This window comes from Syngnathoides biaculeatus, chromosome 12, assembly GCF_019802595.1.
Source record: "Syngnathoides biaculeatus isolate LvHL_M chromosome 12, ASM1980259v1, whole genome shotgun sequence".
NCBI lineage: Eukaryota > Metazoa > Chordata > Actinopteri > Syngnathiformes > Syngnathidae > Syngnathoides > Syngnathoides biaculeatus.
Window position 1 is genome coordinate 6,059,144 of NC_084651.1, and position 25,473 is coordinate 6,084,616.

At 44.3% G+C, this 25,473-nt stretch overlaps 1 protein-coding gene, 1 long non-coding RNA gene and 2 other non-coding genes across 5 annotated transcripts in view; 1 reads left to right on the plus strand and 3 right to left on the minus strand.

Annotated features, from left to right (window-relative positions):
* LOC133509630 (uncharacterized) overlaps positions 1-18,404 on the minus strand; it is a 31,234-nt gene extending 12,830 nt beyond the window's left edge. Inside the window, exons 1-2 of the long non-coding RNA XR_009797405.1 lie at positions 18,319-18,404; positions 17,187-17,269 (exon numbers count right to left, since the gene is read on the minus strand). This is a non-coding gene — a long non-coding RNA (uncharacterized LOC133509630). The remainder of the gene's footprint in view (positions 1-17,186; positions 17,270-18,318) is intronic.
* Positions 1-25,473, plus strand: part of sh3pxd2ab (SH3 and PX domains 2Ab) — a 64,771-nt gene that overhangs the window by 29,316 nt on the left and 9,982 nt on the right. Inside the window, exons 6-9 of one of the 2 annotated variants that reach the window (XM_061836852.1) lie at positions 236-267; positions 9,680-9,808; positions 20,787-20,900; positions 23,478-23,561. In XM_061836852.1, coding sequence (XP_061692836.1) covers positions 236-267; positions 9,680-9,808; positions 20,787-20,900; positions 23,478-23,561 — 359 coding nt within the window. The remainder of the gene's footprint in view (positions 1-235; positions 268-9,679; positions 9,809-20,786; positions 20,901-23,477; positions 23,562-25,473) is intronic. The other variant, XM_061836853.1, reaches the window with a different exon arrangement.
* On the minus strand, positions 12,428-12,500 carry trnar-ccu (transfer RNA arginine (anticodon CCU)). Its single transcript has one exon. It is a non-coding gene; the product is annotated as a tRNA-Arg (tRNA).
* Positions 17,433-17,505, minus strand: trnar-ccu (transfer RNA arginine (anticodon CCU)). The gene has a single exon. It is a non-coding gene; the product is annotated as a tRNA-Arg (tRNA).

Consider the following 25,473-nt stretch of genomic DNA (forward strand, 5'->3'; position numbering starts at 1 on the left):
AACTCGTTGACTGTTGAGACCCTCCGCACACTCCGATGTGGTCTCCCCACCCCTTTGATATCCTGACAAGTTCTGCATGCATTCCCAATCAGGGTTTGGTCCGCTATGTTTGTGCCAACCGCATTGGGACCGTCCCCAAAAATAGATTCATCTAGCGCAATGATCAGGCTGTATCAAGCTTTGAGAGCCGAAGACCTGGACTGACCATGCCTCTCTGCTGTTTCTTTTTTTGCAGAGACTGCGGCGGTTCTGGGAGACGCAAATCGGGTAAGGATCTGTTTTTAGAAATTCGACGACGGTATTCAATCTCCTTTGATTTCACTGCTCACGGTTCTTATAAATGTTATTTTAGTATCTATTTCCACTGCTATTTGTGGGGGGGATGGAGACGAGAACCTTCTGCAAATACTGAACACGAGTAATTGACATGCCCCCAAAACATTTCAATATTATGACTTCAATCTTACATTTCGTTCAAACCACCAAATCTCTTCAGTGAAAGTGGATGGAATCACTTTATGAACTACTGTAATTTCCGGCCTAAAAGCCGCCTCTTTTTTCCGCACGCTTTCAACCCAGCGATTCATGCGGTGGTGATGCTAATTTGTGCCTTTTTTTTTCAACGGCCGCAAGGGGGAACTCGAGTGGAAAAGGTAAGGGTGAGACCGGTGGAATATATGTGCCGAGGATGTGACTTTTACCGGTCCAGCCGTGTTAGCGCTGCGCTAGCGTGTTACTGCCGTGTCTCAGTGATTTTTACCAGTTTTTTTTTTTTTAAACCGGCCCTGTTAATGCTGCGCTAGGGTGTTACTGCCGTGTCTTAGTGATTTTTACCAGTATGTTTTTTTTTTAAAACCGGCCCTGGTAGCGCTGCGCTAGCCTGTTACTGCCGTGTCTCAGTGATTTTTACCAGTATGTTTTTTTTCTTTTTTAAACTGGCCCTGTTAGCGCTGTGCTACCGTGTTACTGCCATGTCTCAGTGATTTTTACCAGTAGTTTTTTTTTTAAACCGGCCCTGTTAGCGCTGCGCTAGCGTGTTACTGCAGTGTCTTGGTGATTTTTACCAGTATGTTTTTTTAACTGACCCTGTTAGCGCGGCGCTAGCATTAGCGCGGAAACACTGGCATTAAACTCTCTGTGTACCGTCCGTCTTTCTTTGTAAATATCTCACGGTTCAATGCAGGTTTCAATGTGGGCACTTGGAGCTTTCACCCATCCGCGGCCTATCTATGTACCAAATGGTATTGCCTTTACAAATGTACTGGGTGAGGGTTATAATCAGGTGCGCTCTGTAGGCCAGGAATTACGGTAATTCATCCCTTTCTCGATTCAACTGAGAATCTGTCGCGAGCGTGAGCCGCACAAGAAGCTCAATTGCAAACATGCAACTCGTCGGGAGGCGACGCTAGCTGAGGTCGGAGTTGGCGGGCGTCGTGAACATCCGTCAAAGTAGACTACAGTAGACCCTCGCTATCCTTGGGGATAGGGACCAGGCTGGACCACGAATAGCAAAAGCCCGTGGATGATTGACGGACATTTGAAAACCATGCCAAGTTCGGTCAACGTAAACAGCACATTGGCAGCGAGGCACAACAGACTTCTATTCGCCAAACAGCCGCTTATTGCGACGCGTTCACTGGCACCTTACGGCGCTCGTACCTCAAGTTTGCACTCGGCCCGGCAAACGGCTCGTATCTCAAAGCACCGTTGCCAATGTTTTCCTGGATCGGAGCGATCTATTTGAACCGACTGACCCGTTAGAGGAAAATGACGGGTGGGCGCTGGATGGACCACCTGTTTGTGCCTCAGTTTCTCTGCCAAGGCTGGCGGTTGGAGAGAAGCGCGTGCGCGTACCGAGTGCGCTTCGGAGTGGGATTGTGCGAGGAGAGCGAAAGGCAGGAAGAACGTGTGAGTGACTCAGCTGACCGTGGGGACGCGAGTGTAGGAGGCGGCAATAAAAGTACGCAAAGGGCTTTGGCGAGCAGCTGCGCAAGTGTATTTGTGTCTGTTTGTTTGTCATTTGTGTCTGTGCATGCGGTCCGGCAACACCTCTCCCCCTACGCACACGCGCTAAATGACATTTATTTTTGCAATCATGCACATTTGCTCCGCTTGACGAGATATACCACCAAAAGATTTAAAAAAAAAAAACTCATCTAAGCTAAATTTATCATATGTTCCGTGGCATTAAGCTTCACGCAATGAGGAATTCAAGTGACATTGCAAAATGGAAACATTTGTGCACTCCGTGTGTGTGTCAAGTAACGTACATTCAGACTGCGCAAAGAGGCGGAACTGGAAATTTCATATCATATACGTAGTCCTAATTAGCATTTAATGATCTTTGCCGCTTCTAAGATCTCCACGTGTTTATGCGTTTTCCCTATCTGTAAACCTCGGCTGGACATTAGCGGTTAGCGCGGATGAAACGCTTGACCTCGCTCCTCGACCAGACTGCGGTGAAACTTTGTGCTGGAGGCTGCATCTTTTACGGTTTCCATAATTACACGGTGCCAGTATCCCACTAGACTTTTGCCGAGAATGTGAGCGGTGGGGAGCTCGCGGACAAGGATTTGTGTGTTTACCTGGCAAACGCGAGACTTCTGAACATTTGCGGTTAACACACAATCGATCTCGTGTGTTTTTTTGTTTTTTTTTTTCATTCATCAGTAGCTTTTATGGAGAAATTACAGAGAATAGGTGCTTTAAAATGCCAACATGGCTCTTTTATCGCTATTGTTTCCTCTACAAAAGTTCTACTATCACCAGAGAATTAATCACAACGGGACTTCTTAATTCTCAGGCCTTGATTTTACAACACTTTTCATCTTGTTCATGGCCATAAAAAATGTTCTTTTTAACTAACTAAGTTTTTAACTAGCTTCAGTTCTATAAAACATCCATCCATCTATTCCCTTTGCCGCTTATCCTCACGAGGGTCGCGGGGAGTGTCGTAGCCTATCCCAGCCGTCAACGGGCAGGAGGTGGGGTACATGGAGACAGACAACAGTGGCACTCACAATCACACCTACGGGCAATTTAGAGTGTCCAAATAATGTCGCATGTTTTTGGGATGTGGAGGGGGGGGGGGGGGGAACTGGAGTGCCCGGAGGAAACCCACACAGGTCAGATTGAACCCGGGACCTCAGAACTGTGAGGCCAACGCTTTACCAGCTGAGCCTCCGTGCCGCCTCTATAAAACATCAATTAATATTTTGTTTTCAACCCTTCAGATTCCACTTAAGAACAACAAAAGTACAATATCACCTTTTTTTTTATATCTTGACACCAGCTTAATTCGTTCACATTTCAAATCGTGAAATCAATGGAAATGCCATTAAACCGTTAAAACTCCAAAACAGTTATTTTACGATGTTTGTAAAATAGCACGCTAAACTATTGTATTTCATCAAAACATACAGTAAAAAGGTGACTCAATGGAATGTAAAGACTTAAAATAGTTCCTGCATCATGATTTCAACCATACATTTTGGTAATATATCCGACAACCCGTATTGTAATGCTTCCACAAGGGTTGAAGGATAGACACAAGGATGGAATCAAAGTCACAGATACTACAGTGTGGAACATGAGCACAGCTAACACAAGTGGACAAAAAAATAATACCCGCACCCCAGAAAATCACTTTTTATCTGGCATCAATATAAATTAAATTAAATTCATTCTAAAAATATTATTTGATTCCAGTGGGGAAAATTGTATCCACCTTTGAGGTTACGCTGGACATAGACAAGTTTACCGTAATTTACGGCCAATGAGCCGCAACCTTTTTCACCCCTTTCAACCCTGCGGTTTATGCGGCGATGCGACTAATTTGTGCATTTTTTCTAACGGCCGCGAGGAGGCACTCGAGCGGCAAAGGTAAGCGTGAGATCGAATATATGTGCCGAGGAAGTGACTTTTACCGGTCCGGCCTTGTTAGCGCTGCGCTAGCGTGTTACTGCCGTGTCTCAGTGATTTTTACCAGTATGTATGCACAGCGGCGAAAGCGTTAAACTCTCTGTGTACCGTCTTTGTAAATATCTCATGTATCAATGTTGGTTTCAATGTGGGCACTTGCAGCTTTTACACAGTATCAGCCTATGTATGTATCAAATGGTATTTCCTTTACAAATGTACAGGGTGAGGCTTATAACCAGCACCAGCTCTGGAGACTGGGGATTACGGTAATTTCTTTTTTGTGAAAAAATTTTGGGAAAAATCATCTTGATACCTGACGATTAAAAAGTAATTTCTCGTGTGCTTTGAATAGATACTAAATGCTCCAAAGGTTCGATTTTTACAAACATCCAATGTTATCCCGCCACTCTTGTGAACTACATCCAGGATCAGCGGTTTCTGATATTTTTGGAGCATTTGACGCATTTCTGTGTGTATTGTGAAAGCGAGAAAGTCAGAAGACAAGCTCGAAATGAGTATGAGAAAAGAAAAAGAGGCACAGCGCTCGGGGGGTGTAGTCCATGTGAAAAGCAGATGGAGAGGAGGTTTACGTGGCAAGTGGAAACCATTTCAGTGTTGTGCCTGAATCTAAGGGAGTGTGTTCATGTGCTGTCTTTATTTGAGCTGCTGAACTCCGGGGACCTATCGGGGCGTGTATGTTTGTGCGAGTGTACGTGTGGTTGTGCGTCTTGTCAGTGTTTACATGTGTACACGCGCGTGTGTGTGTTTGTGCTACAATTTGGGCGGAGGGCAAAAGAGTTTAACCGATGCACCGGTGAAATGTTGAGTGGGTCAAGAGGTGTTTTGTGTTTGCAGACGTATAAGACTTGAAATTGGCGCAGAAAATCGTTAAGGGCAAATCTCTCAAGACAACTCAGCACTGTTTCACCAGCCTCTTTCTCAATGAAACGCCATTTAGTAGTGTGCCTTTAAACACATCAACCCCCCCCCCTCCCTCACTTGCTCATACACAATGATGAGATTCACAGAACAAGAACGACCCATTGTGGAGGTCAAACCAGGTTCAACTTCAGTGCGCGCAGCTTGAGTCATAAATGATGTCGCTCATTTAAATTTACTATTCCCTGTTGCATAAAAATGATGGACAGTCGTCATAGTGTAACGCAATCTACCGGGCTTTAGTTGGAGGAAATAAAACTAAATATTTAAAAATGCTGCAAATGTATAACGCCATTTAGCCGAGGGAGCTGCCTCTTATACACACTCGGACTCAATGAGGCTGGAATGTCTCATGAGGAAACTGTCGGAGAAAAAAAAAAGCTAAAGTTGAATTAATTCAGTTCGTAATTTAACAGTTGCCTCTTGATAACAGTGTTTAATGCCTCCCGGGTGAAGTTTGCTGTCAAACTAAACATCAAACAAAGATAGTAAACATTGTGTGTATTTAGAAACAGTATGCCTGTTTAGATTGATGCTCACCATGCAAAATCTGATTCTGAATAGAAACGGAGTCAGTGTGCAGGTGTGGTGTTGTCACTGCCACAACTTTGGCCACTTCATTAACATCAAATTAAGCAAACGCTAAAATGTGCTAGTTGATCTTTTGGCACAGGGGGAAAAATGTGTGGTTTGGGTTTTGTACGTACAAATACAGTATCTACAGGGAGTCCTCGGTCTACGACTGAGATCCGTTCCTACTGTAGCGACTTTCGGATTCCACCATTAACGTCAGAATTGACATAAAAAAACTTTGTATAAAAAACAAAAACATTGAAATAAACAAGATGACGTACTTAGCATTACTGCTGAGAGGTGGATGGAGAAGAAGAAGGGGAGGTTGTGCTAAGCTATCGCAAAGGAACCTGGTCCTCAATCCTCTTCATCTCGACAAGTATCAAAGAACCTTGTTTTGTAATCATTGTATCCGACGTAGGAACGGAACCCTCCCATTGCGCTAAAATACAGGATTTGTTTATAATTGTCATGACGGTCGACCGACTGAAGACTTGGTGGTGTTGTTGTTTCTCCTTTCTCCAACCTTTTTATGATCTTGAGGTTTGTTTCCATGGTCATGGATTTTCTTTTGGCTGCAGAAGCATTGCCTAAAAACACTGCTTTATTTTTTGGGGCCATAATGTCTAAAAAGGAGGGTGAAAAATGCAAATATCCTCCCGGCGCACAAACACGAACAAGCGTTATCCAGACAAAATGGCAGACGCGGGACGGGCGTTGTAAAGTCGAAACGTCTTAGGTCAAGACCGCCTTAACCCGAGGAGACTAAACTGCAATTTGTGACACCAGTGTTGGATGTTTTTTTTTGGCAGACATCTAAATTTCAATTTTTGTTTTGGTCATGGACTAATTTTTTTATTCCAAAAAGAAAAAAAAAATGTGAATAGGTGCATCTGTGACTAGTGAACCACAAATATAGGCGATAACTCACAGGCCAACTTCATTCTCCCCATTCCATGTAGGTGCCGTTTATACAGAACAACAATATTTTGAAAAAAAATCTGTCTTTTACAAAGGGGGCTATTGACACACTGGTGTTAATGTATTGTTCCATTTCCCCTCATTGCCACTAAAACCTATAAGTAGCTCCATAGAGACTACCATCAGAACTATTTTTATTGAGAAACAGCAGATGTTAACAAACCTTTTTTTGTTTAAAAAAAAAATTGCTTCAGTTTCCCTATAGTGAGGTGTTTTTTTTTCCGATCAAAGGTTTCACTGTTGAATTCCAAATTAATTGAACACAATAGAGCTCTTTTTTTATAACCTTGACTAACAAGCTCGTAAAGGTTGTCGTGGCCCAAGAATTGTTCTTGGAAATGTCAGTACTCTGTCTGACCTTTTTACCCGCCGAGGGCCACATAGTGATGCAATGACATGAGTACATCTGCACTACATTGAACAGCAGTCTGGTGACCTTTGCTAATCTCGCTGCACATCTGCCGCCGATGAGCCAAACAAAGAAACTGGCGAATTTGATTGCTCGCGAGCCCTCAAAATAAATGAGTAAATAATAATAAATTACTCCTTTGGTTCAATGCTGTGAGTAATAATTGCATTTTTGGACAGTCACTTTGTTTTTATACATATAGTTTGGTCGTCTTGGAGTGCAAGGGCGCCGAGCAGGAAGCGCGAGGACAAATCCAAGTCAGACATAAACACAACAGCAGTTAATAGAGCAGTCTTGTGCATGCCAAGAAGTAAATACTTTTCTTTTCTCGGGCCATTAAATTAATACTCGCGGCGCATGGATAGGTAATGCGCAGCAACAAGGTTGAGGCGTTTGAAATAAAACCGCTTTACGAGCAAAGTTGTTTTGCCTCATGTAACTTCCTCAGCTTTGAAATATTTACTAGAGTTTTTCGAGACAGACTGGTCTAGTACTGGAGCTACCTAGGATATTTATTACCGTAAGTCCCAGCCTACAGAGCGCACCTGGTTATAAGCCTCAGTACACAGAAATAGTCGCGAGCTCAAGCTAGCTAGAGTCAGCGCTAGCATTAGCGCGGCACAAGAACTCTTTCTGTGTACTGAGGCTAATAACCAGGTGCGCTAATGCTTGTGCCGTGCTAACGCTAGCGCCGCCTTACTACATAAACCGCAGGGTTGAAAGCGTGTGAAAAAAGTGGGGCTTGTAGGCCGTAAATTACGATACTTCATCCATACCCAGATTCCGATCCTTCAGCGATTCTCAAACATTTTCCACTAAATACCAAGTCCAAAAACACTTAGCGCTTAAAGAACTACATCAATATTAATTTAGAGTAGCATAGTAGGTCTATCCATATAGCCAACCATCCATTTTCTTTGCCGCTTATCCTTACGAGGGTCGCGGGGAGTGCTGGAGCCTATCCCAGCTGTCAATGGGCAGGAGGCGGGGTACACCCTGAACTGGTTGCCATCCAATCGCAGGGCACATCGAAAAAAACGACCAGACACAAATATACCAAGGGCCAATTTAGGGTGTCCAATGAATGCTGCATGTTTTCGGGATGTGGGGGGAAACCAGACTGCGCGGAGAAAACTCACGCAGGGATGGGGAGAAGATGCAAACTCCACACAGGCAGGTCCGGGATTGAACCCGGGACCTCAGAACTGTGAGGCCAACGTTTTCCAGCTGAGCCACCATGTCGGCCATAGTAGGTCTAAGTGGTCACCAAAAAGGAAGTCGCTTGTATGCACCTCTGGCTATACCCCATTTTGTGCATAAAACATATGCGCCAGTGCTATATAAGAGAGCCTAGTGCATTTTAAATGAGTGATTACAGAGGAAATTCAACACATGCATGACTACATTCACGATTTTATGAGCCGTAAAGAGCATTGCGGCACTTGCGCCCTCATTTAGCCGCTGCAATAAATCAACAGTGTATGCAAAAACACATACACTTGTAAGAAAATGGATGCTTTTGCCCGTGTCAGCTGAATCACAATCAATCATAATCAACTTCCGTTCCGTGCAAATTCGGGTTACATCGCTGCCGAAGGAACAAAACCCCTTGTCGTTCTATTTTAGGTTTTAACTGGTTCATGATCCAAAGGAAATTCTTTCAGGTTTAGAAATTTGATGACAGAGCCACCTTAATGTATACAAAATATTGGTATTGTTTCGGTACGGTACGGGTATCGGTAACGCTAGCCCTGTATTTACTCAATAACAAATCTTGCCATATTTCACACCATGCTATTAATACTTCATTATTGTTATGTGAACATTGATGTGAAGAAACTTTAAAAGCGGGTTTAAGTGGGTGCATATTTGCGCCTGTGTATTAAATCAAGAAGTCAGCAGAAACAATTGTTTACAGGTGACCTGACTGCAGCAGTTAACTCTTGTTAGCTCTGCGTTGTTCCAGTTAGCTAAACCTATTTGCAAGATTTTTCAAGATTAAGCCAAAGTTTCCGAGCTGGTGTACTGACCAAGATCGGCGGCGGCAATAATGGCTCACATTTCCGAGTGTCCCGGCAAATAAAATCCACCGGCGAGTAACGGCAAATGCGATCGAGTTGTGAAAACAAGCACAAACTAAGTCAGCGCTGGTGTTGACACGGTTAAACCAGCGAGGTAGAGAAAGGAACATTTCCATTGGCTGTGTTGCACGCCGTAGGCCGAGGTCTAGTGTTTCACGGAGACGGAAGGCCACCCCTCTGAGTGCTGTTCCAGCCCCTTCATCTGTTTCTATTTAAGGCTTCTGGTGCTGACTCTTATGATTGGCGTACACAACCCCCCTACTATTCCTCCAAGTTCCAGCCCCAACTGAGGAGAAGGAGGCTTTTTAGCAGATGGTTTATTTTCCAAGGGAAGCCATTTCTTTCTCCCTCTCTCCGCTGTCCTGTCCTTAACACTTCTCCGACTCGTGCGGCATCTGATTGGGGCGCTCAATCCAACTATGCTAATGTTTCTACCTGCTTCTCCCGAGCCGGTTTCAGCATTGTTGGACACTGTGGATGAAGTGATTTCTGCAACACGCGATGGATTTTCTGCTTTTTTCTGCCTGAGCATTCCCTTTTTGGGATGATGGTCTTTTTGTAGAATTTAATATCTCCACTGCCCCTCATGTTGGGCTGGAGGGGGATGCACCTCTATGGCTAGACTCTCAGGAAGATGCACTGAGCCCTGTGAATATTGTGATTGGCTGAGCTCAAGTGACAAAGTGGCCTATGGCACAACGGGTGCCCAGCGGTCGTTCCCGGGGACCTATGGCTGGCAGCTGGCTGACAGCCTGTTTCTTCCCGTCAACTCCAGGTCTGGACGCCTCGGACCCCATGCTCCTGGAACAGTATGTGGTGGTGGCCAGTTACGAGAAGCAGGAACCTGCGGAAATCAGCCTCCAGGCGGGTGAGGTGGTCGACGTCATCGAGAAGAGCGAGAGCGGTGAGCAATCAAAACACACGCACAATAAAAGCACGCTCAGCAGGAATCAAACACCTTTACAAAGCAATCTTTCCACTGCTTCCTCAAACATTCCCCTCTTCCACAATCCCAACCCTCTCATCTCCTTTGTCCCACGTCCACCCTGTTTTAGCTCCATCTGGAGGCTCATTCTGGCCTGCAGTCAGCCCTGTTTTTGTCCCACTGTTGGTTCAGGCGAGCGGCCAGCATTCCGCCTCTGGCAAGACGAATCTCTCCCAGACTTGTATTAATTATTCTGCCGCACTTTAATAGAAGGCCAGCAAGACAGGCCTGATTTGCAAATGCTAGCTGCAAAGAGTCCTTAGTCAGCTGTTTAACCCTTGGAAAATGTTGTCCAGAATGGTCACAGAAAAATACATCTTTTGTACATCAGTGAAAAGACGCAAAAATGCATAAAATGGTTTCAAACAAATTCAATTCAACCAGACAAAAAGACTTTAAATACAGGAGAATGAGAAATGCAGATAAGTGGTGGTTATTTGTAATGAACACCAGGAGTACCAAACCATATGTTTTTTGTAAAAACTCTCAATTACGACTAAAGCGGCTTTAAAGCGTGAATGGCAAGATGAGCCAGGGAGGTTTAGGCCCACAAGGGTTTGACGCTGAGCTTTAATGGTGTGCTGAGACAGTAAAACAGTAATGGGACTCATGTGTTCTTCGGAGGCATGCCACGGAAAGAGCGATTGGGGAGCAAAACAGTGACCAGGAAGGGAACGGGACCTGGGTTTCACGATGGGTGTAATTGACAGACTGCGCCACACTGGCCTTAGCGAGGAGAACTTGGCGTGGGATTGCTTTGAAGGATCACGTGTTCGAGCCTCAGGTTTACGTATTTGTTTTCACTCTCAGTTCCAGTAGAATCTTAGCCCAATGGGGAGCCAAGGCTAGAAGTATACACCATCACCTTCAAGTCCTTTCATCCAGGGTGTTGGAGGAAGTCAAATTACATAATGCCTTTCAGCTGACTGCTGTGTGCTGATGATCCATGGAGAATGTGATGGACTACTGGCATACGCTTTTAGATTTATCCATCCATTTTGTAGTACTTATCCTCTTCAGATTCAGGCAAGAGCTGGTGTTTATCACAGCTCCCCCAAGAAGGAAAGTACCCCGGCACCTTTGGCTGCTGGTTCTCCCTCTGGAAAACGCTTTGTTTTAATTTTAAAATATCTTACTTTTAACCAGGATCCATTGTCGTGCCGTGGCCAGAGGTAGAGCCACGTTGGTTTGCACCTCTCTTGGGGTCGTAGCTCCTTGCTGGCTGGCTCAGGTTCCCTCATTTCTAGCTAGCTACAGCATCAGGCTAGCTAGCTAATGTACCATTCATCATCTGTTACGCTGGGTTGGCTCCGACTCAACTTTATTCCATTCATAACGCCGTGGTCGCTGTCTCCACCAGTCACTACTTTGAGGCATCAGTTTTGGCGTTGCCGTGAACATCCATGCAGCTCCTGAGGATTGATTGTCAGATGCCTTCTTCCGCGGAGATCATGGTCTTAATGGAGGGTTGTGGACTTCATAGTTGTCCCTACTGAAGCCAGCGAGACTCGCACTAGGCATTATTTGCAGCTTCACGGCCGGGGCACAACGTCCCGTCTCTGTGGTTGACCGCACAACCACTTTTATTTCTTGGAATGGTTGCTAATCCATTGCAGTGGCACATAAACAAGCTTTCACACCTTTAAGCAATTTAGAGTCTTCAATCAATCTTACATTTAGTGGAATTTATTGGAACCTAAGTACCAGGAGAAAAACCATGCAAGGATGCACACTCCACACAGAAAGGTCTGAGCCAAAAATTGGAACCTTTGCCGCTGATGCAGATGTGCTAACCAAATGCTCTACCATACATTTCCATATTGTTTCGGTGATCAGAGATTTTTAACCAAGCCTCCAGGTTAATACCACTGGGCTACATTTTGTTTCCAGCAAGTAAAATATCAACACCTCCTGCAATGGAAGTCAGCAATCGCAGCTCCATTGGGCTAGGTGACATCACTCCGTATAGGCTTGCCAACGCTAACACAAGCACGTGGCTGATAGGAATTTAGAGCTCAATTTAGCATCAGTTCCCCAAAGCAGGATAAGTAATGTGATCTGACATATTGATCTCTTAATTACACATGTAGGCCAGCGAGGAATCTCCTGATCTGCGGACGTTTACAGCGTTTTTGGATACATTCAGGACAATTTTGGTCTTGACGTATGTGTCAGCTGTTGCGTTGACCCTGCTTTTCTTTTATTCCGTTGCTGTGATTGTTGCTGACTGGGTGTTCATGTGTCGCTCACCTTGGATTAAATAATACTTGTCATTGGATAGGCAGGGAATCTAGGTCAGAGCTGTAAGAGAGCCCAGCTTTCCCCACTTTTCCAGCCAAAGCAGCATTTTCCGCTGAAACGGCTTGATGGTAGTTTTTGCCGTAGCCCTTGTTTCAGTGGTTACAATGTTGAAGATGTTAGTTCAACAGTCTTCTGTTACCCAAGACACAAATGGGAGAGCTGTACAATATAATTGGTGGCGTACCCAAGTGACTGCCCCTTTTGTTTCAGGGGCGCCTCACTCAAAACACAAGTTTCCACCCCAGATGGGACTTGAACCCACAATCCCTGGCTTAGGAGGCCAGTGCCTTATCCATTAGGCCACTGGGGTTCTGCTGAATTGTGTTCTGACAGTTCAAAATTGTAAATTGTGCCACATTTAAAAAAAAAAAAGCTGTGCACAGTTTGCAAAGAATTGGAAAGAGTCTATCGCAGCAGTATCACAGGCTGTGCCCTGAAAGGTAAAGCTTTAAAATGTCCAAACGTAAGCTTTAAATCCTCACTAAAAATGTGTTTTGTAATAATTCTGTCCTCACTCCCTTCACATGATTACACATACTTTATTTTATTTGTCTACTTGGTGGAACTTTGGTGGAGGTGGTGGGGAGGTTGCTTGTTGAGAGTAGCACAGGAGAAACTCGCGGAGAAATGGAAAAAGTCATTTCCTGCCAAAGTTAGTGGTTCAGAGAGGTTGGTTCATTATAACGGCTTAATGGATCCTCCAGGATGCCTCTCCTTTGTTTACACTGTGTGAGAGATGTTCAACAAAACTAAGATACCAACGTTGCTGCTAAGTTCAAAAGCTCTCCAATGAGTGCTTTATAGAAAATTTGAAAGGAATGGAAAAGAACCCTTTAATTCCTGGAAATGTTGTGCTTACTACAGCCAGTTTGCCGATGCCTCAAGGGCACTCTGGGGCACGCTGTACCCGGTCCCTCTCTATGGAACAGCCAGTGTTTAACTTGTCTTCATTCCAGTTCTAGATGAGCCTTCGTGAATTACAAATGAACTCCAGGAATAGAGAAGACCCCTTGGCACCACCCTTGTAACTGTATGCATGGTGCCTGCCCCACCCACTTTAATTAATAGGGTAGAGTAAGTGCACTTTAATTAATAGGGTGGGGTAAGTAAATACATATGAGGAGCCAAAAGGTCGCTAAGGAGAGAAGCACTTGTCTTAATGTGTTTCTGCATCCCGCTAAAAGCTCGGGCAGATCGGACCTGCTGAAAACCTGGAAGGCAAAAAAGTTTCTTCACCTGCTTTTGATGTTCAACTGGCTGGCTAAATGCCGACTGAACCTGCAGGAAATTCTACAAGGTTAAGCCCCTCTGGCCCTCGGAATGACATGATGGATGTACTGGATGTGTGCTTTACTCTCACATGGTAAAAATATATCCGTACTGTAGTCTCCAGTGTGTGTCTGCGGGCTGAGGGCAAGATGAGCTTTAGTGCGTGGCTCAGAAAACGCATGTTTGGAAAGACTTTTGATTTATCCTCCGCGATCCCACAGTATTTGTTCATAAAGATGGGTGACAAACAAAACAAAAAGGCATAAAGTGTCTTTTTAAGGCGGATGTGTCAAAATGGTGGCCTGAGGGCCAGAGCCGGCCTGCTACATCATTTTACTTGGCCCACAAAAACAAATCAAAAACTCTTAATGTCGTTGAGGTATTGCAAGCACATTTGTTACCAATTCCCTTTTGACAAGAAATGAAGATTTTAAAAACATGTTTTCACCGGCTTCTGAACTAGTGGCTTATGTAGCCTGTGGCAAAAATGAGTTTGACACCCCTTTTGTAAGGTGTTGGGCCATTCCAAGCTGTCACTTTCGCAGCTTTAATATGAACTGTGCCCCAGATTCCCTGGAAGTCTACTGGAGAGATGATGTTGATTCTACTCCCATATTTGGTATTGCGACAATGGTGGCGGAGTTCAGCAGCAGCAACACTTTAAAAGCCACACACCGAATATAATCAGAGAAGTACAAGCCCTCTGAAGCATCTGTATTCCTTGCGTGTCCAAGGTCTTTTATAAAGGGTGTCCCTTAAGTCTGCATGTAGCATCTTCAGCAGTGGAAGGTCAGTCAGGTTTACTGGCTCGAGTATGGGCAAAAGATTTGGGTTACTGGTCCGTTACAACTACAGGAACCGGAAATGGGAGGAAACGTAAAAGTACACTCTTCTGGGAAGACGTTTTATAGTATTTGTGAGTGTCTGAGCATGGGAATTCTGTTCATTCTTCCAGAAGAGCGTTCCTAAGGGTCACTGGATAAAGAGGGACAGACTTGCAATTGATGTTAAATTCAGTCCCAAACGTGCGTGAAGGGTCTGATAGCCTGTCAGGTTTCTCAGGTTCTTCCTCACCAAACTCATCTGGGACTTTCTTTAAATCACTCCAACGAGGACAGAAGTATTGCTCTGTCTGCAGTGACTCAGAGGTAACGAGTGCAATCCATCTATCCACTGAAATCAAAAGGAACAGGTACACCCTGGACAATTTGCCAGTCAATACCAAGACCTCCCCAAACCTCATTTAGGGCAATGCTGAGGATTTTTATCCCGTCTACTCTTTTGTTTAGGTCGAACTGAGACACTGTTTGGATGACAATGAGAAACTGCAGTGTTCTTAGAGGTTTTTATACTGTGACGCACAATACAACCATCCTGCTTATAATTTTTCCGGCAAAGATTGAAACCTGTCAGAAAGACAGTAGACTTGGCTCAAGCACATGCTTAGCAGACTTATGTCAGTGATAATCACTGGCAAGTGCATGCTTACAATATTTTTTTGCAGCGTCGGTACGGTTTTGTACTCAAAAGTAGCTAACTTTTGTTGCCGAATCACCATATTAGACATGACAGAGCAATCAACAGTTTGATGTATTTTTTTTTCAAAGCTTAAGTTGAAGCAGCAGATGGAAGAGGCATTAGCCTCCAATCTTAGTGGGTTTCCTGCGCATTCTTTGAGATTTCCATCAGAAGCCTTTGGGGACCAATTGAAGGCATTAACCCCATTCTGTGTTTTCAAAAGCTCGAGTTGTACCGCTTTTAAACTCCATTTTCTCAAGAGGCTGTCACAGTGCAACACAAAAAGTCTTAATTATCGCAGATTAGGGACCAAGACGGTAAACCTGCAAGTAGCCCCTCAGTTAAAAACAACATTACGAGGGGTGGCCCTTCAAATGTTAAAGAGTTGCTATTGCCCTGACATCAGCAGTGCACAGGCAGCGCTTCCGTTTTCGGACCATGAGGCGATCCTTTCACAGTTCTTGAGGGAGAAAACGTAGCTCCTTAGGTCAACATTAGTTCTTGAAAGTCGTGTTGTGTTGTTTTCCCGCAAAACCCTCCTTTTCGGCACACCAGAGGCGCCCGGGTTTTGAAACCCAGTGTTTTATGAAAACTGGAAGTGTGTCTGTGTGGTAGAGCTGATCCGTCCCCCTCTTGTGTGTTGAGACTGGACCTACTGTTAATAAATACAGAAGCTGGAAATAAATGGGGTTCTCTGCTGCTCTAGTTGACAGTGGTGTCGGATATCTGCAGGAGTGCTGTGCCTATGCATTCCTCGTCATTCCGGGTCCAGAGAGAAAAAAAAAAAGCTTCGGTTTGCTGCTGAATCAGTGCTTCGTGTGAGAAGTGTAGAGTTTTTTGTTTTTGTTACTAGCACGTGAAAGTTTCAATTTGTTTTGGGTATAATGTCAAATTACACTGTTAGCGAACTTGATTAATTGTGTTTAGAAACTCTGTCTTCTTTTACATATCATCCTGTCCTTTACGGTGAAAAAAACAATTTGTGTATATTTGGTTTCCTGTTGCGGCAATCTGGTATGGATTACAGAGAAAATGAAGCATGTGTGGAGTTTCCAGATGTCAAGAACAGTACGAAATACAAATAGAGTTTAGTCCACAGTACACGGCTCACACCATGCTCTATTTTTTTGCAAGCATCCCTTTTATAATCATGTTCAACGCAAAAAATGCTAAAACATTATGCGGCAACATCCTCCTCCTTTCGAGACATTCTGATCAGATAAAGTTGCAGATGGAGAGCACACACGACTAAAATGATACGTTTTGTATCGACTGGTCGCACCGTGGGTTCAGTTCCCTCTCAGTGACGATGTGAATGCGAGTGAGGATGTTTGCCCGTGTCTATGTGTGGCCAGTTCACGGTGTGGTCGACCTTTCAGCCAAAGTAAGCTGGGACAGGATCCAACACCTCGCGACCCTGAACGGGATAAGCGATATTGAGAATGACATGAAGGACAGAAATGGATGGTGCCAATCAACATTTGGCTGCGTTCAGTCCCCCCCACCCTGACTTGTGGTCTAAACTCTTCAATTGTTGTTAGCAACACAGGGAGGGGCAGTGTTGTGATAAAAAGCCATCAAAAAATATGGAGAGACCATCAGTGATTATTTTTCTAGTAAGACAATTTTGGCACACTAAGAGTAACTATGTTACTAGTGAGCCAAAACTGTGCACAACATGTAGAGTAAAGCCTCAGTTCTCGAACGCCCCCGTTTTCGAACGGAAATCTCGAGATTTTTTTGCTTGTTTTCAAACGAAAATCACCCCCCAAAAAACCTGGAAATAACATATTGCTTGTCTAAAGTTATTCTGCACTTTTGTTAATAAAAAAAAAGTTTACAAGACTGGGGGCCGAGTTGCAAGCCTAGCGTACTCTACTACTAAAGCATACATTTTAAGCAAAAAATAAATATATTTCTTAAGTTATTGTATTATGTAAAGTATTTAAACTATACATGTATTTCTACTATGCAGTTTATAATCAGGAAAAGCTACAAAAAAAACCTTTAAAAAGCCAAATTTTTGGAGGCTTGGAACGCATTATTTTGTTTTTGCATTCATTTTAATGGGAAACATCGATTCAAATCACTTCTCGAACTGTTTTCTGGAATGGATTGTGGCCGAGAACCGAGATATCACTGTACTTAAAAATAACCTCTATTGTTGATATTAACGTTTTATGATGTGATGGTGATTGGTTCACTTTACCTTATAAGTGAACGGAAAAAGGAAGTTGGGAAGCCACCCCCAGTGTCATGGGACGAGATGTGGTTCACTTTGGGGATTCCAATCTATATGAAACACATAAAGCAGTTTAACAAACGTGGAGCCAAATATTTCAGCAGGAAATGTACTACAAAACAGAGTATATTCCAAACTATACTAGGCTATACTTTTTATGTCTAATTTAAATTCCAAGAATTGTGCAGCCACTGTTTTACTCAAAAACATTTTCACCCCAGATGGGACTTGAACCCACAATCCCTGGCTTAGGAGGCCAGTGCCTTGTCCATTAGGCCACTGGGGCTGCAGAGAAATGGTTTTCTACCAGACAGTAGACTCAAGGCAATCCTGGGAACTTTACAATTGCACCATCTGAGGTTCAATAAAGTTTGCCTAAGCACCCGCCATATGTGAAGGCATCATGACAAGGAGGCACAGATGTTTTCAAGTGTGATGCAGCGCAACAATGCAACTAACTTTCATGTCTGGCTGACAGTTTTCAAATAGTTTTGGTGCAATTTTAAATTTGAATCACAGGCAAACGGTGTCACGACGTTGCATATGAAACAGCTAATCAAAATGCCAAGTAAATATCACATGATCTTTCACGACAAAAAGTAGTGAGATTCAGCTGGCAGTAGCCGAGCACTTTATCGGTCATAACAGAATTTGAGGACAATTTAGGCACCATCATTTTTGAAAAACACATTTATTTGATCCTTTTTGGTTGTATTTTTTAAATCCCCCAAAAAGGGGTGAAAAAACTTAAAATTCGTTTCATGTAGCTAAAACACCAACAATACACTTATAAGTTTCTAAGAGATATTTTATCTTCCATGTCATCCTTTCAATTTTTGATGTTGGTTGTTGTTTTTTTTTTTAAACTACTAACGTGCATTTTATTCAAATTTCTGAGGGCTGTACTTCTATCCTTAAACTGCATATGCTAGTACTCAGTACATAGCAGAAACTACAACATTTGAGAACAAAGTTAATGATTGTCGACGGTTAGCATTAGCCCGTTAGCATTTACCATTACCGGTAAAAATTAAACAGCACTACCATTCGGCTCACTCATACATACCTTGTATATAATAGTGTCTTAAAAATCACTTACAGACGTTCCTCTATCATTTCTGGCAACGTTTATTAGTGACCCAAATGCTGCGTCCGTTTGCAATAAATGTCGTAGTGAAACATCACTTCCGGCGTTGTACATTGGTTCCGAGTGAAACTTTATTTTTCTTTTTTTCTTCTTTTTTCACCCCCCCCCCCAGGCTCAGCTCAGGCAGTCAAATAAATTTTAGAAGTCGATTTACCCGAGTTATTAAATTTCGTTTTCCAGCTCCAGTTTAATTCATTCCCATTACCAATACACAGGCATCTGTATAACGCATTTAAAAAAATATTGCTGAATAAACATTTTACAATTCAATAATACATTTTATTTTAGTGCCAATTGAATTTTAATATTACTCCAATTATAGTCACCGTTGGGGTTGAAAATCAATGCTAATAAAGGTTATTGCTATAGAGTACATGCTAGCTGTGTTAGCCACTACTAGGCTAATTAACTTATCTATACAGTAAAAAACGAAAACACTGTGATATTAAAGTATTGTTATTGTTTTTTTAAAATATAAGTAGCAGGATTGATTTGATTTAACTGACACGCTTACTGCTAAAAACAGTAGCTCGACTCGTGTAGCTGACTTTCTATTTTCTTCCTCTTGATGAAAAAAGTTTAGTAATAGGGTTGAGTCTATGTTGAGAAACAACTGTAAACCATAATAATTACTATTTGAAATATATCTGTGATAAAACAACACACATATAAATATTTTGTTACAATAACACTTAAATATACCAAGGGAGTTGTCACTCTTAGACCTCTACAGACAACATGTTTTTTTCTGGAGTTGGGTTGTTGTCTGGACTCTTGACTGATTTACGGGCGCCATTTTTTTGTCCGAGCCGTGGGGTTTTACGCAAAAGACTCAGCGGCACATTACATGCCTTGTTATATCCTTGAGTCCGAGCCAGCGGGTGGTGCTCCGAGTCAGACACCCAACAGCAGAGGCCTTCTTTAACAGGCCCCTGCCCGAACTCCGGGTGAAGCAGTTCTGCTACACGGAAAGCCGTTTGAGCATTGAATTGATGTTCTTGATTTCCAGCATCAGGTCCGTGTACTTATATGCTCTTTGTCCTCACTAGTAGGACAATTCGGAGCGCTAAGGCAGCAAGGATATGGAATACATGCTGAAACGGGTTTCCATACCGCCGTCCAGCTAACGTAGCGCAGTTGTCTGATGACCACATGAATCACAGACATGGCACGAATACGCTACTGCGATCCCAAAACAGTACCGTGGTAACGCGCCATGACAATGGGGGGGTTTTCCAGTTCTTCCCATTGTGGGACCGAAAGAGCCGTCGAAATGCAACATTTCGGCACACACGTCCGCCGGAAGTTTGGGCCAGCTGTGAACGAACGCTCCCGTCCTCCGTACGGCTCTCCGAGCAGCTGTCAGGTGCGTTGCGTCTTTGTTACCACAGCAAACAAGACAATGAGGCGAAGTACCGCGTACGTATAGGATGGTTCCGGTGCCAGCTGCGAGAGCTAACGCAGGGTCATGCGGGTGTGGTGATGCAGCCCGGGCGCAGGCGTTCTTCCAGGGAATTGTTTTTCCCCTCAGAACGTTCACAGTGCTGGCTCCGGAGCAGAAAGGGAAGGCGGAGCTCTTCGCAAGTGACGTAGATAAGCTAGAAACGCACGGATGACCTGATTTCAGGCCTCCCGGCAGAAAAAATGCCTTCGGCTATCGATGGCCACAACTCACGCCATGTTTGAACAACGAGTGGTTAACTTTTAGCCAGTTAACAGCCAGTAAAGTGACTTACACCTCACTCGACAGGCAAGACACGCCTTTTAAAGGCTCACGTGCATTCAGTGTCACGGATACTACAGTGGAGAACGTGAGAATGGCCAACTCAAGTGGACAAAAATAGTACCTGGAACTCACATGCATATATTTATGTGTTATTGATGATGCATGAAGCTTTAAAATCCATCCATCCATCCATCCATCCATTTTCTTTGCCGCTTATCCTCACGAGGGTGGCGGGGGTACATCTTGAACTGGTTGCCAGCCAATCGCAAGACACATGGAGACAAACACCCAGACTCACAATCACACCTTGGGTCAATTTAGAGTGTCCAATTAATGTTACACGTTCTGAGGACCCGGGTTCGATCCCGGGCCCGCCTGTGTGGAGTTTGCACGTTCTCCCCCGTGCCTGCGTGGGTTTTCTCCGGGCACTCCGGTTTCCTTCCACATCCCAAAAACATGCGACATTAATTGGACGTTCTAAATAGCCCCTAGGTGTGATTGTGGGTGCGGCTGTTTGTCTCCGTGTGCCCTGCAGCTCGGCATAGGCTCCAGCACTCCCTGTGACCCTTGTGAGGATAAGCGGCAAAGAAAATGGATGGATGTAAATTAATTGCAGATTATCGAACTCGGGGTTTGAGAAGAAGCTAAACGTCAATCCGGATCCGTCACCGGCTGTCTTGATTTATTTCCACAGGCTGGTGGTTTGTCAGCACCTCCGAGGAGCAAGGCTGGGTCCCCGCCACCTATCTCAACTCCCACAGCGGCACGCGGGACGACTTGGAGCTGGGCGCCTCAAAAAGCGGCGAAGGTAAGTCGCGGCCACCCGACGCACGCCCACCCGCACACGCAAAACACACGGCGCTTTGTAGCCACAACCCCCACCCCAAGCCACCCCCCTCCACCTTTGATCGGCGACAAGACGCCGCAAACCCGGCCGACCGTCTCCAACCGTGAACCGCTTTCCCTGTCCGCCTGCCATCGTAAGCACGCTTTGAACAGAGCGCGGATTCAAGTCCGCGTCAGTGGCGAGGGAGGGAGCGGACCGCAGCCCGGTGACGAGGTGTACAGTCGCGGATTGTACAGATCGGGATGTTACTCACTACATGATCGCTGCTGTTTCTTTCCGTCTTCCACTGGCATTGAATCGCAATTTATGTCATCCGAAATGTTCTGTAAATTTACATATCCCGAGTTTTATCAAATCAAACTTTATGTATAGAGCACTTTTCATACAATGATATGATATCCACTCAACGCTCACCCACAGAAATACCAGGTTACATACATATTACACACAGACAGTTAAAAAAATTAAGAAATTTTGATGGTGGAAAAATATGATCCTGATGTCATCTACATCAAATGCAATGAAAAATGAATGTGAAGTGAAGAATTTCCCAGCTTTTCCAGGTACAGACCCCTATTAAAAATTTCCTTCCCTGTACCCCAAATTTTAAAAATATTACATACCGCGTTTAGCAAATTTATGAGACTACCTGATATTTAAAAGTAAATAAATAAATGAAGAGAAATATCTGGCGTCGTGAAATGCTTTGATGTGGACCTTTTAAATTTGAGAGTTATTCTATTTCAAACATCCATCCATCCATTTTCTTCACCGCTTATCCTCACGAGGGTCACGGGGAGCGCTTGAGCCTATCCCAGATGTCAAGGGGCAGGAGGCGGTGTACACCCTGAACTGGTCGCCAGTCAATCGCAGGGCACATAGAGACAGACAACAGTCGCACTCACAATCACACCTACGGGCAATTTAGAGTGTCCAAATAATGTCGCATGTTTTTGGAATGTGGGAGGAAAGTGGAGTGCCCGGGGAAAAGCCACGCAGGCACGGGGAGAACATGCAAATTCCACACACTTATTAATTATTTTATTTTCCAGCCGTGGATATTCCAAAGTAGTCAGCAAAGCTCCTGAAGCCCAAGCTAACAGGTCAACGTGTACCTGCATTGGGTCGTGGTCTAATACATGCTAAAGAACGCCAAAGAACATTAAACTACAATAAAGAAAACAACACACACATGTTTTAGTTTATCACATTTAAAATAAACATCCATCCATTTTCCTAGCCGCTCATCCTCACGGGGGTTGCGGAAGTGCCGGAGCCTATCCCAGCTGTCAACGGCCAGGAGGCAGGGTACACCCTGTGAACTGGTTGCCAACCAATCGCAGGGCACAAACTGCCACACCCACAACCACACTTCAGGGCAATTTTAGAGTTCAAATTTTCAATTCATGCGTGTTTTTGGGATGCGGGTGCCCACCCGGAGAAAAGCCACGCAGGCACGGGGAGAACATGCAAACCCCACACTGGCGGGTCTGGGATTGAACCCGGGACCTCAGAACTGTGAGGCCAACGCTTTGCAGCTGACCCACCGTGCCGCCTAAAATAAGTCCTTACTGAACCAAATTGTGGCTGCCTGGAGGCACACGACACACGTATTGATACGTAGCTCATAATCGACCCTTTCATTCAGCAGCAGGACATTTTGGACAATTTCATGCATATTAGTTGGGTGGGAGCTTCTTTGGGGGACGTGGACGCGGTTCCGTTGCCCCAATACTTTTGTCCAAATCGAGCCCCAACTAGAAATAGAACACCTCTGGACGGCCTCGCTTCAATCTCCCGCTCGCGTGGCCTCGAATCCACATAATAAGTGGAAAGTTCTCCCTTTTGGACTCTTCTGAAATGAAAGTGAAGCAATTGCCGCATATTTTGCAAAAGGCTTACGCAGCGTTCCGTTGGAGACAACAACAAACGGAGTATGGAAATGATTATTAGACTTCCAAACAAACACGGAGAGCTCGGACGTGTGGCCAAAACATGTTTTTGGCCGCACAATTTTCCTCACCGCTCAGAAACGGGGGGGAGATCGGATCGGACTACGTATGCGCAGAAGGGGGGCTTGTATGACAAATATGAACCCGGTGGCCACTCCATCGGGTACACCTGCGCGTTGAACACATAATGAGGCCTAATACGAGCAGAATCTACGGGTTCTTTGTGGTTTATGAGGCAGAGTCAGCTGTTGCAGTAATCCGATGCATTTCCTGGGGGCAGCAATGTGTGGCCCAGATGCTCCGACATGACAGGATGGGGAAACCATGCTAGCGTGATCCGAATTTAAAAAAAAAAAAAAAAAAAAAAAACACACAAAGGAGATGTCTTCATTTAACACCGTAACCCTCCCATCCAACCTGCCGTCATTCCACACTTCACCGTCCGCCCACCGCCTTCCATGTGCCGCTAATAACCTTTTGTGTCATTGTGTGTTTTGTTTTTTGTTTTAACTTCACCGCTTCACACTTTGCTTCCCATGTACGCGTGTGTGCTCACCGTTGTGTGGTCGACGTTTGTGTCCGTCAGTCACTAAGCGACACAAGGCCCACCTGAAGCGGCTGGACCGGAGATGGACGCTGGGGGGTGTCATCAGCCGCCAGCAGAGCCGAGGTGAAGTCAGAAAGATGCCGCGTTACCGAACCGCCGCTACTTTTGTTTGTGTGCGCTCCTGACGTCATCGCTGTTTGTCTCATCCTGCATCCTGTGTTGACGTAAATCCACCATGACTAACGACTAACTGACATTCAAATCAGCACTTGGAGAAAAGCAAGTACCGTAATTCCCGGCCTACAGATCGCGTCTGGTTATAAGCCTCACCGACTACGTTTGTTCAGGAAATACGATTTGGTACATAGATAGGCCGCAGCCGTGTAAAAGCCGCAAGTGCCCACATTGAAACACGAGATATTTACAAAGAAAGACGGTACACAGAGTTTAACACGAGCGCCGCCACGCTATCGTTAATGCTAACACCGCTGTGCTAACGCACCTGCGCTAACAGGGCCGGTTAAAAAAAAAAAAACATACCGGTAAAAATCACTGAGTAATGGCAGCAACACGCTAGCACAGCGCTAAAAGGGCCGGACCGGTAAAAGTCACTTCCTCGGCGCATATATTCGGTCTCACTTTTACTTTTCATATTCATATTCAGTCACATTGTTTTAAGCACTCAACTGCATTGCCAAACTGGAATTGTACCGGGCAGCTTTTAATTTCTTTTCTCCTAAACCATAAAGTACCGTAGTTCCCGGCTTATAGAGCGCACCTGGTTAGCCCCACCAAGTACATTTGTAAAGGAAATACCATTTGGTACATACATACGCTGCAGGTACCCACATTGAAACCCGCATCGAAACACGAGATATTTACAAAGAAAGACGGTACACAGAGTTTAACGCTATTGCAGTGCTAACGCTAGCCCCTCAATGGGGCTAACGCTAACAGGGCCGGGTTAAAATAAAACTTACTGGTAAATATCACTGAGACACATCAGTAACACAGCAGTTACACGCTCGGACAGCAGGGCCTGTAAAAGTCACTTCCTCGGCACACATATTCCACCGGTCGTAGTCTTACCTTTTCCGCTCGAGTGTCCCCTGGCGGCCGCTAGAAAAAAAAATATGCACAAATTAGCCGCATCACCGCATAACCTCAGGGTTGAAAAGCGTGTGAAAAAAGTGGCGGCTTATCGGCTGGAAATTACGGTCATAGCAAATCGTTTTTCCCTGAGTCGCAAAGCAAATAATCCGTTCCAGTCTGCCCTCATCCAAAAAAAAACAAACATCACTGTTTAAAAAAAAAAAACAAAACAACACATATTTCAACTCATTACAACACCCTTGTACATACTCACGTTTCAAAGTATTATTTAGCACACAGGTGTCAAACTCAAGGCCTGGGGGCCAGATCATTATTTTATGTGGCCCGCGGAGACAAATCATGTGTATCAACTTCCATGATTATTTTTTTGTTCAAATCTGGACCAAAATTTCAAATTGTAACATCATAAATGATAACATTGAGCTATTACAAGCATTTTTGTGTTACCAAACAACAACCCATTACCCTTGATTTCTGATTCCAAATTTAGTTCATAAATTTAATGTGTAAATATGACGAGGCGGTTAAATATTTTTCTCATTTCACAGCCATAACGGCCCTTTGAGGGAAACCCCATGTACAAAACAACAAAGAAATCAGTTTGACACCCCTGGTTTAGCACCTCTTTTCACTCTCTCTTTGTCAAGAAATGGGATCATATAAGATCATTTTCAGAAAACAAAAAGGAGATATATTGCCAAATAAAATGCAAAATGTGCTTGCTTTAAGCAATTTTTTTGGCTCTCCTGTTTTAAGTTGAATGCAAAACTGACATAAAACAAAATAGAACCTTGAAACATTGAGCATTTAAATGACTTTGGCGCCATCTTGTGGTATGTTATTGGCATGTTACTACTGCTAAGTCGCAGTGATTTGAGGAGCTTCCGTTTGTCAAAAGTAGCGGTTTAATCCTGTCTTGTGG